The sequence below is a fragment of the Neofelis nebulosa genome, chromosome 1 (assembly GCF_028018385.1).
Source record: "Neofelis nebulosa isolate mNeoNeb1 chromosome 1, mNeoNeb1.pri, whole genome shotgun sequence".
Taxonomy (NCBI): domain Eukaryota; kingdom Metazoa; phylum Chordata; class Mammalia; order Carnivora; family Felidae; genus Neofelis; species Neofelis nebulosa.
In genome coordinates this window covers 224,694,481-224,711,123 of record NC_080782.1, presented here as the reverse complement: position 1 = coordinate 224,711,123, position 16,643 = coordinate 224,694,481, and the positions used below count along the sequence as shown (strand labels likewise).

General features: G+C 42.2%; 1 protein-coding gene across 1 annotated transcript in view; it reads right to left on the bottom strand.

Annotated features, from left to right (window-relative positions):
- The window catches only part of VPS36 (vacuolar protein sorting 36 homolog), a 30,851-nt gene extending 25,572 nt beyond the window's left edge, over positions 1-5,279 (bottom strand). The window contains exon 1 of the mRNA XM_058686517.1: positions 5,121-5,279. Coding sequence (XP_058542500.1) covers positions 5,121-5,216 — 96 coding nt within the window. The 5' untranslated portion in view covers positions 5,217-5,279. The remainder of the gene's footprint in view (positions 1-5,120) is intronic.
- Positions 5,280-16,643: the final 11,364 nt, after the last annotated feature.

The window sequence follows — 16,643 nt, the reverse complement described above, 5'->3', positions numbered from 1 at the left end:
CAAAACAGGCTCCAGGCTCTGAGCTGTCAGCACAGAGCCCGACACAGGGCTCAAACTCATGAACTGCAAGATCATGACCTAAGCCGAAGTCAGATGCTCAACCGACTGAGCCACCCAGGCGCCCCGAGAATTTTTTACATAATGTAAGAGAAGGTCTTTCTAAGGAAAACACTAAGCCCATTAGCATTAGAGGCAAAGATTTATAAAGTGAACTCCACACACACATGCACACAAATTCCTTGTAGCAAAAAAACACCAAGGCGAAGACGGCAGACTGGGGAAAATAACTGAAACTCACATCAGAGACAAAGGGCTAATTTCTGTAACGTATAAAGTACTCTTACAAATCACTTTTAAAAAATAGCCTGTAATCCATCAGAGAAATGGGCAAAGACTATTAACAGAAAGTTCACATAAAAGGAACTACAATGACTCTTAAGCACATTAATAGATGCCCAACCTTGCAGATAACAAGAAAAAAGCCAATTAAGAGAACATGAGGGCAGTCCATCCAGGAGATTGGCAGAGGTCCAAAAGCTTGGTAACACCGTGCAAGTAAAATGTTAGCGAAATAAGCACTTGCACACCTTGTTGGGAGGGACAACCTCCACTGAGGGCAATAGATTAATCTCTCAAAAATACAAATACACATATCCTTTGATCCAATTTATCTACAGATGAATCCACACGTGCATAATCATACACTACTAGGTTATTCATTGCTGTTTGTGAAAAGCAAAATATAGGAAATAAGTTAAATGCCCATCAACAGAGAAATATACATCCATACAATGAACTACTACTCAGTGATTACAAAGAAATCAGGAAGCTCTATCATAGTAAAGTATTTGATAAAATCTAAGATGCCACTGATTACGAAATGCATCCTGATTCTGGTTGTTAAAATGTGTGTGTGGGGGGGGGTGGGGAATGGACATTTAGAATTGATGAAATATGGTAAATTCTCCACACAGATGAAGTGAAAAAAGCGAGATGCAACACTCTGTATGCAGAGCATATTACAAATTTACATCTTAAAAAAGGAAACACAATTTATACAAATACCTATGCATGATACATATGCACAGCTCTCCAGAATGATGCACTGGTTAGCCTCTGAGGAGGAACTGAGTGACAAAGAGACAAAGGTGAAAGGGAGACTTTTAACTTTATACTTTTCGTGGTTTTTGAATTTTTGTCATGGGATTGTATCACCTACCCAAAATATAAATGTAAAAAATGTTTTTAAAAACTGTAATACAGGGGCACCTGGGTGGCTCAGTCAGTTAAGCATCTGACTCATGATTTTGGCTCAGGTCATGCATGAGCTATTACTGAGTTCGAGCATCGGGCTTGCTGCTGTCAGGGCAGAGCCCACTTCGGACCCTCTGCCTCTCCTCTCTCTCGCTCGCTCACTCAAAAATAAATACACATAAAAAAAGAGATTTTTAAAACTTCTTTTTTGTCAATGAGTAAGATTTCCCTTTTCCAAAAGCAAGTACTTTATCAACTTGAGTACCTGGTGCTACGTTACAGCACAACAGTTCTGATTAAGCAGATGCACTTTCTCGCACTGAAATTCAAGCATAAGGATGTAAGTTAAAGCTGAAGGCAGAGTATATTCCATTACTGTGTCAATTAACAATGTGCGCATGTAATGCTGATGCTCCAAGTGAAGATATTGTGTAATAGTTCCCTTCAGGGATTCCAAGGGATTATGAGCTAAACCTGATAGACAAGTTTAGGCTGGTTTGCTCCAGCCACTCAGAGCTAGAACAATTTTAACTACTTCAAAGTTGATGTAACTTAGGCTTTTGCTGGACAAGCTCTTACCCTGTTTTGTTTTGTTTTTAGTCAACATTTTTCTTTTATAAAAGTAATACAGTGTAGAAAATTTGAAAAAAAAATGGAAGTCTAAAAAAGAAAATGAAATCACTCATAATCATACCAGCCAGGGTGTGTGTGTGTGTGTGTGTGTGTGTGTGTGTGTGTATGTGTGTGCAGGTGTAAATAATCTTTAAATAAAATGAAGCCATTATATTTGTAGTTTTATAAGTAGCTTTTTTCAGTTAGCAACCTCTCATTAGTAATTCCTCATGCTGATTAACGCATATCCCATCTTAATTAACAAAACCCTACGGTGGTCACTGAGATTGCTTCCAATTTTCCCTATATGTAATAATATATAATATATATAATAGTGCTGAGATGAGCATCCTCATTCATTATATGTTTATGCATCTCTGATTACTTCCCAAGGGTAAATCCCTAAAAGTCAAACAGCTAGCTGGAAGAAAATAAACATTTTCTAAGTCTCCCAGTATATGCTGCCAACTTGCCACTTTATACACTACTAACCTGCTTTCATTATTATTTAAATTAGCTGAGGCTATAGAAGCTTTTGTGAATTTAAACAAATGACCTGTCTACGCTACTTAAGAAAACATACTGTGTGGTCATAACGGGCCCATGAAAACTGTGCCTGTAGAAACAAGCAGGTGCTCATTTATTCACAAGAGACGCTTGGGCGGTGGGAAGAGCCCAGTCTACTCTAAATGTGTCACCTCAGATGGGTCACAGTTTTCTCAACTGTCAACTGAGTGTCCTCATCTTTGGGAGGATTCACTATATTAAGCATTACATAAAGAGTCTGGCACTGGTGACTGCTACATTTGTGAAAGCATTGTAGCACAGTCAATTAAGCAGAGCCTTTGGGAGTCTGATCAACAGAGATTTAACTCCTGTCTCTCCTGATAACCGACTCTGTGGGCAAGTCACTTTCTAAGAGTTATTTTCTCATCCATAAAATACTCACCTCATATGCCCAGTAATAGGATTAAATGAGATTGTACGTAAAGCTCCTGGCACATAGTAGGTACTCCTATTATTCAGGTCTTTTTTTTTTTTCCACGTATTTCACACCCACGATGAGCCAAAAGATAGAAGGATGAGTAAGGCACACTTTCTGCCCTCCAGGAGCGTCCACCTGGCCTATGAGACAGCCACGTGCATGCCCTGCCTAAGGAACGTGTTGGGACGCAAAGCTATGAAGGCTAAGCAGTCTGGACTGGAGTGTCCTAGCCCCAGGGAGCCAGGGAAAGACACTGAAAGGGAACTTGACCAGATCTGGAGGCTGATAAGGAGCTTCCTAGAGTCTTCAGACTGCATGAGGTCTGGAAGCTTTCCAGCAGATGGAGGAAGCCAGGACATGGGACTTCCCCCTAGGAATCAGTCTAGCCCTCAGTCACACTGGGGATAGCTCAGCAAGTGACTCATTAGATGCAGCTCAGGGACCACAGCGGTGAGCAAGCTTGTCTTAGAGCTCTGCTTCCATTTCAGGACACCTACATTCCTCCCTCACTACCCCTCAGCCTTTAGAACAGTTAAGAATTCTCGACGAGATCAAAGGATCTTAACTAAATTCTTCCCAGTACTTTTTTTGTTAATCCTCTGATAACCATATCTACTTGTCCATTAAAATAGGCAAAAACAAAAACAAAAACAAAAACCTTAAAGGAAACACTAGAATTCACTGATTGAGCAATGGTTTTGCATATACAGGTCCTAATGGTTTTGACTTGTTATGGTCTTAAACGGACGTGGTTGTATTATGTGCCAGCCAAGATGCTCCTAATTTGCATACTGGAGTTACATACAACAACAGAGGGTGGTGTTCTGCAAAAGTGTGACTTCCAGCATGGACTGTCTTTAGGGGAGTTTCTGAAGACCAATCTATCATTGTCAGCATTCAGTTCTGAATGCTGAAGTTGATTATGCTTCCTATTTAAAACAGTTCCAAGGGTGTAACCTTCATTCAAAAACCATTTAGCGTGTCACTCCGACCAAGAGATGCAAACCCAATTGCGATCAAGTTAACCTAAGTGCTGAGGCAGGAAATGGAGTAAAACCAAGCAAGTTATTTAAGAAAAAGACCCTGCCTTGATAAGAGAGGAAACAGTACGTGGAAAATGCCCTCAGGGAGGCAGAGCACCTGGGTCCGGTGTCATGTCAGCTGCGCCTGTAGACAGCTGGGTAACCCCTGCCCTCCATGACCTAGGAGGAAGGAAGCCTCGAGCTTCTGCAAGCACCGACCAGGAAAAGCTATGGGTCAAGGAACAAATGCAAAAGTACGGAAGGAAGTTTCATCAGCAACACCACAAAGAAGATGAGAGAGCAGGTGAAAACTTCTGGAGACTAAAAATCCTGGTTAGAATAAGCGGGTTTTGAACATTTTTCTGATCAGGACCAAACTTCCCCCAGAAGATACGGCCTGACTGCATTGGCAAACAGCTGCGGCTGAGGCCAGCAAGTCTGTTCAGGGTCACGTCCACCTGGGACAAAGCCAGGGCACCTGCTTCTCCTGCACGGAGCACCCCTCCCTCTCCCCTACTCGTCCCCCCCCCCACCCCCCCGCCCCTTTAAATCCTTCTGGCTTCGCCCGGACGGGGAGGATAGGCTTCGGGATGTGAGTCCACCGTCTTCCCAGGCCGCCTGCCTCCTGAGTAAAGCAGCCTGTCCCCCAGCGCTCGTGTCTGGAGTACGGATCTTCCCGCGGGGCGCCGCCCGGGCTGAGCCGAGCCGGTTCCCCGGGAGGTAACAGTGGGACGGAAGTCTCCACAAGACGCTCACGCCGGGCTAGTAACACTTGTCTCCATTCGCAAGCGCCTCTCCCAAGGTTTGCGCCCGGGTGACAAGGCATGGCCTACCACATCACTTCACTAAACAAACGCTCAAGACTCCTTCCTTAAGTCATTCCAGGAAGAAAAAAAAGGGGGGGGGGGGCGCGGAAAGGCGACCAGTGAGACCCGGACACGCTTCTCAGAAACCCCTGCGGGGCACTGCCCGCCGCTCGCTGGGGCAGACCGCACGCCCGCCGGCCGCACCCGGCTCGGCGAGGCACCCCGGCCAGCGAGCCGGACAAAGGAGGCACCGGCCCGGCGCGGCCCGCCGTCACCGCGCCGGATCCGGGCCCGAGGAGCAGGCACCCGGCCAAGCCGTCTGCCGTCCCCGCCGCTTCCCTGAGCGCGGCCGCCCAAGCGCCGAGGCGTGCGGACCCGGCACCCGGGCGGAGGCCCCTCAGGCTGGCCAGACCGCGCACCCGTCCCCGAGGCCGCCTCTACCTTCTCCTCGCCGTCGTAGATGCGCACGCCGCGCTGCTGGATCACCAGCGTCTCGTTGATCTCCAGGAGGCCGCTGGTCCACACGAAGCGGTCCATGGCCGCCGGCAGGCCGGCCTTCGCCGCTCGCCCGCGCCGGCGCTCAGGGGACGCGAGCCCAGCGCTGAATAGCCTGCGGCGCCCCCTGGCGGCGGGCGGGGCGGAGGCGGGCAGGGAGGGAGCGTGCCCGGGAAACCTGGGGTCGTGCGTGGAGCGCCCCCTGGCGGTCAGTCGGCCGGTGGCCCGGCGGGGTCGTCCACCCCATCCTTTGTCCAGTTCGGGCACAAACCCGGAGCTTGCAAGGGACTTTAAGGGAGGCCAGGACGCAGCTTGGACTTACTTATCGTGCATTATCCCTTGTATTTGTGCCGTTTTCTTGTCACTGCCCAGCATGTTGCCACGTTCGTAAAAGGCTGTAAATAATACTGGAACTTTTCTTTCCAAATGAAGATTTGTGGCCTGAACTGTTCTCTCCACACTGTATGGAAGTACTACCTTGGTTCCCCCCCCCCTCCTTTTTCCCCATTAAAACTATTTTCATTTAGGGGTGCCTGGCTAGCTCCGTTGGTAGACCATGTGAGTCTTGATCTCAGGGTGGTGAGTTCAAGTCCCACACTGGAGTGGAGCCTGCTTTAAAAAAAAAAAAATCATTTTCATTTAAACATTTTCAGTATCATGAGTTTACTCTAGACGATATTTTAATGTGTACATCTTCCATAATTTATCTGTGCGTTGGTACCCACAAACCCTGGCGGCTCCCACCTGCAGGGCTTCTGTCGCTACCCCTTTCCTTTTATTTATATACTTTGCATTATTTGTAGTGCTACAATTGATATATTTTTTTGGCTTTTAGGATTATTTTCTTAGCGGGTCTTTCCAAAATAGAATTATTGCTTTAAAGAGTTTGCACAAATTTTAGCTTGCTACATATTGGGGACTTATTTAACCAGGATGCAGTGCCACCAGCAAATTGGTCTTTTTCCCAGGCTAAGTAGCTCTGTCTACATTAGATGTTATCACTTTTGTTATGTTTGCTACTTGATAGTGATTTTATTCTTTTATTTTTCATTTACTGATGAGGCTATTTCTCAATGCCTTTTAATCGAAAGAAAATCCTTGTCCTGAAGAATGGCTAACACCATATGAAGTTGGACAGCCTCCACTTAAGAGGATAGGATTATTAATTTAGACCAAATTAAACTGGTCAGGAGAAGAAGAGGCGCAGAAAAGGAGATGGAGAAGGAGCCGCTGGTGAGGTAGGAATTCAACCAGGAGAGCGTGGTGTCCTGGAAGCCAAATAAAGACAGACTGTTAAGGAGAAGGAAAGAGCCTGTGTAAAAATCTGCTCATGGGTCAAGACCATGGGAGTGAGGATTCCTCACTGTGTTGACTTACTGGTGGAGTTATTGGTGGCCTTGACAAGAGTGAGTGCAATGGAGGGGCGGAAGAACAAGTCCTAATGGAGTGGTCTTAAATGAGAAAAAGAGGAGAGGAATTGTAGATAGGGAATAGAGACCACTCCTTTGAGGACTTTGCTGCAAAGGAGAGCAAAGAAATGGGTTGGTAACAGGAAGGCAGAGTGAGGCTGAGAAGTTTGGATTGTTTGTTCATTTGTTTTCCAGGTAGAAAAAAATAATCGTATGTCTGAATGCCGAGAGCAGTGATTGAAGGCAAAGCACTGGTTGGTGGTGAGAGAGGGGGATGTGCTTGGGTGACGTCCTTGAGAAGATGAGAAGGCACAAGAGAGGGTCAGAGACGTTTCTATCATCAGAGGAGAGCAGGGTATGTGAGGCGGAGAGATTTTGCGGTGGGAGTCTGCAAAAATTCCCTGGACTGATTTTCTCGGAGGAGGAAGCAAGACTGGAAGAGGGGGGGGAGGCGTGAGGAGGTATGAGCGCATACCTAAGGATACTATGATTGCCTGGCCTGCTCGAAGTTTGCTAACACGCAGTTAAAGTGATGCCAGAGGAGCAATACTCCAGCCCCATTCAGGGGCAAAACCTAATGGGAGAGTAGGAAAGACGTGGATTTGATTTGGCATGTGGTTTTGCCACGCCACGGCTTGAAAGAGGCAACGAAGCATAAGCAAGCCCAGTACTAGATTACTTCGTTCTCTGTAAGTGATCCGTTCTGCCTGGAACCTGTTTAAGAGTTTCTCATTACCCCTGAGGTCCAGAAATTTCACCAGGTTAGAGATTGTGGGCCTGTATCCTTCTCCATTGTCCTGCCTGTGAGATGATGGTCCTTTTAAATTTGAAGGCTCAAGTTTCTGTCCCCTTCAGGAAAGTGTTCCTCTGTTATTTCTTTGATTATTACTTCTGGTCTATGTGTTCTTTTTTGCCCCTTTAGGACCTTTGATTACTTGTGTGTTTTAGGTCCATTGTAACTGTTTCCCATGACCCCTACCTTTCACCCTCATCATGTTCATTTCTATATATTTTGGGGCTAAATTTGTGTTAATAGTGACCACTCATTTTTCCAATTCTTCTGTTGAATTTTTTAATTGGGACTTTTTGAAGTTCTCAAATATTTTTTAGTTCCAGAAACACTAGAATGTTCTGATTATATCTACACAGAATTCTTACCGCATTTTTAATAACATTTTCTTCTATGACATCCCTGAATTCAAACTCCACAGTAGCCTCCTATTCTAATTCATCTTGTTCCTTCTTAAAGCTGCTGTTTCCTTAAGCGTCTTATAATCGCTTTTGCTTTTCTATATCTGTGAGATCTCCCGGTACCTATGCAAGGCACCCTACTAGGATCTCACATGGCAAGGACTGACAGGTGGTTTTTCCCAGGGAACCATAGGCAAGTAGGTCAGTAAGTTGAGAACATCTCTTTGGAGCTATTTAAAGACAGGCTTCTCTGACTTCAACCTACTCACTCATTAAACCAGTATTCAAAAACTACTCATTAAATACCCGCTATGTGTCAGGCACTGTTCAACTCCTTTCCAGTGCTGCTGGCAAGAGAAGCCGCTGATTTCTCCCAAGCTGGGCAGGCCTGGCACTCAGGCGAGGGGAGGGAGACACTCCTCACAGGTGCAAAACTTGAGGTGCCAAAAAAATTCAGTAATCGAGAAAAATGATATGTTAAAGAAATAGGTTTGGTGTTTTGTTTTTTTTTTAATTCTTTTTTCTTAATTGACTATATTCCCCATGCTGAACCTGGTATCCCCATGACCTATTCATTCCATAACTGGAAGCCTGTGTCTCCCACTCCCGTCACCCATTTTGCCCTTCCCCTCCATCCCCTTCCCCTCTGGCAACCACCATCTTGTTCTCTGTATTTATGGGTCCCTTTCTGCTTTTTGTGTATTCACTTATTTTGTTTTCTAGATTCCACATATGGGTGAAGTCATGTGATATTTGTCTTTCTCTGTCTGACTTATGTCACTTATCATCATGCCTTCTATATCCACCCATGTTGCCACAAATGGTAAGATCTCATCCTTTTTATGGCTGAGTAATACTCCTTGTGTATACTCCTTGTATATATATACTACCTCTTTATCCATTGGTCTATCGATGGACAGTTGGGCTGCCTCCATACCTTGGCTATTATAATTAATACTGCAATAGACATAGAGATGCAGATATCTTTTTGAATTAGCGTTTTCACTTTCTTTGGGTAAATACCCAGTAGTGGAGTTATTGGGTCATAAGGTAGTTCTATTTTTAGTTTTTTGATGAACCTCCATACTGTTTTCCACAGTGGCTGCATGAATTTGCACTCCCACCAAAGTGCATGAGGGTTCCTTTTTCTCCACATCCTCACCAACACATGTTATTTCTTGTCATTTTGAATGTAGCCATTCTGAAAGGTGTAAGGTGACATCTCATTGTGGTTTTAGTTTGCATTTTCCCAATGGTTAGTGATGTTGAATGTCTTTTCATGTGTGTGTTGGCCATCTGTATATCTTCTTTGGAAAAATGTCTATTTGGGTCCCCTGCCCATTTTAGTTGGGTTATTTGTTTTTGAGGGGGTTCAGTTGTATAAGTTCTTTATATATTTTGGATATTAATCCCTTATCAGATGTATCATTTGCAAATAACTTCTCCCATTCAGTAGGTTGTTTTATGTTGTTGATGCTATCCTTTGCTGTCCAAAAGCTTTTTATTTTGGTGTAGTAAAGCAATGTGTTTTTTTTTTTAACAAGATGAATTCAAAAAAATCTATGATAAGCAAAATATTCATTTTAAAGGCAAAATCAACAGTCCAGGACTACGGCAAGGAGAGTGAAGTCAGGCCATGCATGTGAGGGCACTTACTTGCCTTACCCTGGTCTGTCCTTCAAGTCCCAAAGCTGCATGCCAGCCCATGTGACCAAGGGATGGAGGAAAGACTCCCTCTCTTTTCCCATGGCTCTGCATTTCTCCTAATCATGGAGTCACTGATCTGTAGCAGAGTTTTTATAAGAAAGGTAAGACTCTTTCCAACATACAGAAACCATCTTTTCTCCACTGAATTAAGTCACCACCGATATCATGTTCTAAAATTCTGTATATGTTCTGGTCTATTTATGACTCTTTTCTTCTGTCTTTTCATACTTTTCATTTTATATCATGACTGTATCCCAAAGCACTAAACATTGACATTTTATTTTTTATTTTCATTTTAGAGAGAAAGAGCATGCAAGCAAGGGAGGGGGGCAGAGGGAGAGAGAAAGAATCCACACTGAGTGTGGAGCAATCCTGGGATCATGACCTGAGCCAAAATCAAGAGTTGGATGCTCAAATGACTGAGCCACCCAGGCACCCCTATTTGACATTTTAATCATGGTAATATGCCATCATTACCTGTAACCATTTACTGTCATTTCCTGATTTTTTACCGTTAGATTATTTATAACTTTCTGCCTTTTCTCCTATTAAAAGTGGCATCATGTAAGCTAAGTGTCCTAGTCTGATGTGGAATTGTGCAGTTTCTCCTGGATTTTGCAATGATCAAAATGCTGGGTAGTATGGACATGAAAACAAGGTATGCATTCTACCCTACCCTTGAGGGGCATACACTTCACAGTAAACAAATGTGCCTGACACATGACAGCTGCTGGGATAGACGCCTGTACAAGGGTTTTCTCTTTCTAGGCTGGAGCAAGGAAAAATGTCATGTGTCTCAGACATGTTAAGAGATAAGAATGGAGTAGGCCAGAGTACCTGCCTGGTAGTTCGTTCAAGAATGAGAACAGGGCATCTGTATTAGTCAGAGTTCTCCAGAGAAAGAGATGGAATAAAGAATTAATGCATACGGTTATGGACGCTGGCATGTCCAAAATCTACAGTAAGGGCAGGCAGGCTGGAGACTCAGGAGAGCTAATGGTACAGTACAAGTCCAAAGGCCATCATGGCCATCAGTCTGGAGAACTAAAAAGAGCAGATGTTCCAGTTTGAATCTGAAGGCCATCTGTTGCAGAATTTTTCTTGCTGGGAATGGGGAGAGTCAGACTTTTATTGTGTCCAGGCCTTCAGCTGATTACACGAGGCCCGCCACATTATGAAGGGCAATCTGCTTTACTCAGAGTCTGCCAATTTAACTGTCAATCTCACCCAAAAACACCATCACAGAAACACTCAGAATAATATTTAACCAGGGGTACCTGGGTGGCTCAGTTGGTTAAGCATCCAACTTCTGCTCAGGTCGTGATCTCGTGGTCCGTGAGTTTGAGCCCCACATCAGGCTCTGTGCTGACAGCTCAGAGCCTGGAGCCTGCTTCAGATCCTGTGTCTCCCTCTCTCTCTGCCCCTCCCCTGCTCATGCTCTGTCTCTCTCTGTCTCAAAAATAAATAAAAACATTAAAAAAAATAATATTTGACCAAATATCTGGGCACCCTGTGGCCCAGCCAAGTTGATATAAAATTAACCATCATAGCAACTAGCTGAAAGCAGAAAGTTGTTGAAATCCAATGCACAGAGCTGTCAGTATTCCCAGGGCTGACTTGGGAGAAGTGCTCAAACATGAGAGCCAGGGAGAAGGAAAGCTGAGAAGCCAGCAGGGACAGGAAAAAGACCCTCTTTTCCTCAGGATGCAACAATCAAGATTAAAATTGTTCAACACGGCTCCCTAAAAAGAAGAGAGATAATAAAAGTGTACATGGTTGAGTTCTGTGATCTGAGGGTTCCACTCCACGTATGGAAAATGGTACAGGACCCCTGTGTCTTGTGAGCTGTGGGAGAGAAAGCCCTAGAATGCAATCTCATGACCAAAGCTACACTCCCCACCCCCCACCCCCACACACACCACAGGTTATACATGTTTTGAGTTAAGTATCTTCATAGCTCAAGAAACTTGAGACCAAAACCAGGTCAAAAATATGAGAAGAAAGCTAGAGATAGTAGAAGAACTTAATTTTTGAGTTTTGTTTTTCTGTGGGCATTATGTTCCCCTTCTAAAATATAATTTTTTAATTACAATATTCCTCTGTAATAGTGGTAGAATGTTTAAAACAACTGGTACATGTATTGCTATCACTGCTTAAAATTATTCTACATTATGATTTTCTTGAAGTACGTAATGGGAAGATTTTTGTTGTTATAAGACTATATAGATTATCATTGGAGCACTTGGGTGGCTCGGTCGGTTAGGCGTCTTGCGGCTCAGATCATGATCTCATGGTTCATGAGTTCAGACCCTGCTCTGCGCTGGCAGTGTGGAACCTGCTAGGGATTCTCTCTCCCTCTGTTTCTGCCCCTACCCACCGCCCCCCCCCCGTCTGTCTCTCTCTCTCTCAAAAATAAACATTTTTAAAAAAAAGACTATATAGATCATCATAGTTGCTATATTATTTGGAACTCTAGTTCTTAACGAAAAGCAGGATGTGTTTGTTTTTTGATTGAGGTGAAATTGGTATGTATAATCTGACCTCTTTATTCATTATAAAGTGATCGCCTCTGAAAGTCTAGCTATCATCCATCACCATACATTTGACCTCCTTTGCCCATTTGATCCACCCCTACCCCCTCCCCTCTGGTAACCACCCATCAGCTCTTTGTGTCTATAAGTTTTTCTTTTGTTTGCTCATTTGTTTTGTTTTCTTTTATTTTTAGATTCCACATAGGAGTGAAATCATATGTTGTCTTATCTTTCTCCCTCTGACTTATTTCACTAAACCTAACACCCTCAAATCCATCCATGTTGTTGCAGATGGCAAGATTGCAAACCTTTTTATGACTAATATTCCACTGTCAATGTGTGAGTGAGTGTGTGTGTGTGTGTGTGTGTGTGTGTATGCACACCACCACCTCTTTATCCATTCAGCCATCGATGGACACTTAGGTTGCTTCCATATCTTGACTATCGTAAATGATGCTGCAATAAACATAGGGGTGATATATATTTTTGGATTAGTGTTTTCATACTCTGGATAAATACCCAGAAGCAGAGTAACTGGGTCATATGGTAGTACTATTCTTTTTTTTTTTTTTTTTTAATATTTATTTATTTTTGAGACAGAGAGAGACAGAGGATGAATGGGGGAGGGTCAGAGAGAGGGAGACACAGAATCGGAAGCAGGCTCCAGGCTCCGAGCTGTCAGCACAGAGCCCGACGCGGGGCTCGAGCTCAGGGACTGTGAGATCATGACCTGAGGCGAAGTCAGATGCTTACCCGACTGAGCCACCTAGGTACCCCATGGTAGTACTATTCTTAAAGTTTTGAGAAGTAAACATATTTCTGAACCAATTTACATTCCCACCAACAGTGTACAAGGGTTTCCTTTTCTCCACATTTTTGCCAATACTTGGGTTTTTTTTTTTTCAATGATAGTCAATCTAAGCAGTGTGAGGTGATATCTCATTGTAGTTTTGATTTGCACTTCCCTAATAAATAGTGATGCTGAACAAGCGTGATGTGTTTTTGCCTCCAGGGAGCATGGCCATTCTCATTCATAAAGAAAGGAGTCTCCGGGCACCTACGTGTCTCAGTTGGTAGAGCATCCAATTCTTGATTTTAGGTCTTGATCTCAGAGTCATTAGTTCACGTCCCACATTGGGTGTGGAGCCTACTTTAAAAAAAGCGGGGTGGGGGAGTCTCATCATCACTAATTCTCTTTTTCTAAGAGAAGAGATCATGAAAAATGACATTAGAAATTGCTCATCTTGATAGCTATAAAGTGAGACTAATGGAACAAAGTATTCTCAGGTAAAAGTTTTACTTGAGTAGTTTGGGGGATTAAAAACAATTTACAGATGACATGATACTATATATAGAAAGGCCTAAAGGCTCCAACCAAAAACTACTAGAATAAATGAATTCTGTAAAGCTGCAGATTACAAAATTAAAGCACAGCAATCGGTTGCATTTCTATACACTTATAATGAAGTAGCAGAAAGAGAAATTTAAAAAACAATTCCATTTATAATTGCACCAAAAAGAGTACAATACCTAGGAATAAACTTAACTAGGGAGGCGAAAGCCCTATACTCTGAAAACTATTAAAACATTGACGAGAGAAATTGAGGACAACACAAACAAATGGAAAGACATTCCATGCTCATGGATTGGAAGAATTAATCTTGTTAGAATATCTATACTACCACTACCCAAAGCAATCTACCCGTTCAATGCAATCCCTATCAAAATAGCACAACATTCTTCACAGAACTAGAAAAAACAATTCTAAAATTTGTATGGAACCAGAAAAGACCCCAAATAGCCAAAGTAATGTTGAAAAAGAAAACCAAAGCTGGAGGCATCACAGTTCTGGACTTCAAGGTACATTACAAAGCTGTAATCATCAAGACAATATGGTACTGGCACAAAAATAGACACACAGATCAATGGAACAGAATAGAGAACTCAGAAATGGACCCACAAATGTACAACCAACTAATCGTTGACAAAGCAGGAAAGAATATCCAATGGAAAAAAGACAGTCTCTTCAACAAATGGTGCTGGGAAAACTGGACAGCAACATGCAAAAGAATGAAAATAGACCACTTTCTTATACTATACACAGAAATAAATTCAAAATGTGTGAAAAACCTAAATGTAAGACATGAAACCATCAAAATCCTAGAGGAGAACACAGGCAGCAACCTTTTTGAACTTGGCCACAGCAACTTTCTACTAAACATGTCTCTGGAGGCAGGGAAAACAAAAGCAAACATGAACAATTGGGATCTCATCAAGATATAAAGCTTCTGCTCAGTAAAGGAAACAATCAACAAAACTAAAAGGCAACTGGGAGAAGATATTTGTACATGACACATCTGGTAAACAGTTAGTATCGAGAATCTATAGATTCTACAGAATTATAGAGAACTTATCAAACTCAATGCCCAAAAAAACAAGCAATATAATTAAGAAATGGGCAGAAGACATGAATAGACATTTTTCCAAAGAAGACATCCAGATGGCTAACAGACACATGAAAAGATGCTCCACATCACTCATCATCAGGGAAATACAAATCAAAACCACAATGAGCTACCACCTCACACCTGTCAGAAAGCTAAAATTAACTCAAGAAACAATAATTTTGCTGAGGATGCAGAGAAAGGGGAACCCTCTTACACTGTTGGTGGTTCTGCAAACTGGTGCAGCCACTCTGGAAAACAATATGGAGGTTACTCAAAAAATTAGAAACAGAGCTACCCTACCATCCAGCAATGGCACTACTGGGTATTTATCCAAAGGATACAAAAATGCTGATTCGAAGGGGCACATACATCCCAATGTTTATAGCAGCACTATCAACAATAGCCAAATTATGGAAAGGACCCAAATGTCCATCGACTGATGAATGGATAAAGATGTGGTATACATACACACACACACACACACACACACACACACACACACACATACACACACAATGGAATATTACTTGGCCATCAAAAAGAATGAAATCTTGCCATTTGCAACAACATGGATGGAACTAGAGTATGTTATGCTAAGCAAAATACTCAAATTTGGTATTTAAGAAACAAAACAGATGGACATAAGGGAAGGGAAGCAAAAATAATACAAAAACAGAGAGGGAGACAAACCATAAGAGACTCTTAAATACAGAGAACAAACAGGGTTTCTGGAGAGGCAGTGGGTGAGGGGTGGTCTAAATAGGCGATGGGCATTAAAGAGGGCACCAAATGGGATGAGCACTTGATGTTATATGTAAATGATGAATCATTAAATTCTACTCCTGAAACCAATATTACACTATATGTTAACATGAATTTAAATTAAAAAAAAAGAATATCCATACTACCCAAAGCATTATGCAGATTGAATGCAATCTCTATCAAAATACCAATAGCATTTTTTACATAACTAGAACAAATAATGCTAAATTTTGTGTGGAACCACAAAAGACCTTGACTAGTCAAAGCAATCTTGAGAAAGAACAACAAAGCTGGAGGTATCACAAACTCACATTTCAAGATATATTACAAAGCTGTAGTAATCAAAATAATATGGTATTGGCACAAAAATAGACACATAGACAAATAGAAAATAATACAGAGCCCAGAAATAAACCCATGATTATATGGTCAATTAATCTATGAAAAAGGAGGCAAGAATGGGAAGACAGTCTCTTCAATAAATGGTGCTGGGAAAACTGGATAGCTACATGCAAAACAATGAAACTGGACCACATTCTTACACCATACCCAAAAATAAAATCAAAATGGAATAAAGGCCTAGATGTGAGACCTGAAACAATAAAACTCCTAGAAGAAAACATAGAGAATAATTTCTTTCATATTGGGCATAGCAACATTTTTCTAGATATGTCTCTTCAGGTAAAGAAAATAAAAGCAAAAATAAACAATTGGGACTATACCAAAATAAAACGTTATTGCATAGTAAAGGAAACCATCAACAATACAAAAAGGCAACCTACTAAATGAGAGAAGATATTTGTAAGTGGTATCTGATAAAGGATTATATAAAGAACTTATATACCTTTACACACACACACACACACACACACCCCAAAAAACAGTCCCATTAAAAATGGACAGAGGACCTGAATAGACATTTTTCTAAAGAATACATACAGATGGCCAACAGACCCATGAAAACTTGCTCATTACTAATTATCAGGGAAATGCAAATCAAAACCACAATGAGATATCACCTTATACCTGTCAGAATGGCTAGAATCAAAAAGACAAGAAACAAACGTTGGTGAGGATGTGGAGAAAAAGGAAACCTTGTGCGCTGTTGGTGGGAATGTAAATTGGTGTAGTCATCATGGAAAACATTATGGAGTTTCCTCAAAAAAACAAAAATAGCACTACTATCCAATCTAGTAATTCTACTACTGGGTGTTTGCCCAAAGGAAATGAAAACACTAATTCAAAAAGATATATGCACCTCTATATTTATTGTAGCATTAATCATAACAGCCAAAGTATGGAGACAACCCAAGTGTCCACTGATAGATTAACAAAGAAGAGGTGGCATGAAATCTTGCCATTTGTGACAACATGGATGGATATAGAAGGCATTATGCTAAGTGAGACAAGTCAGATAAAGAC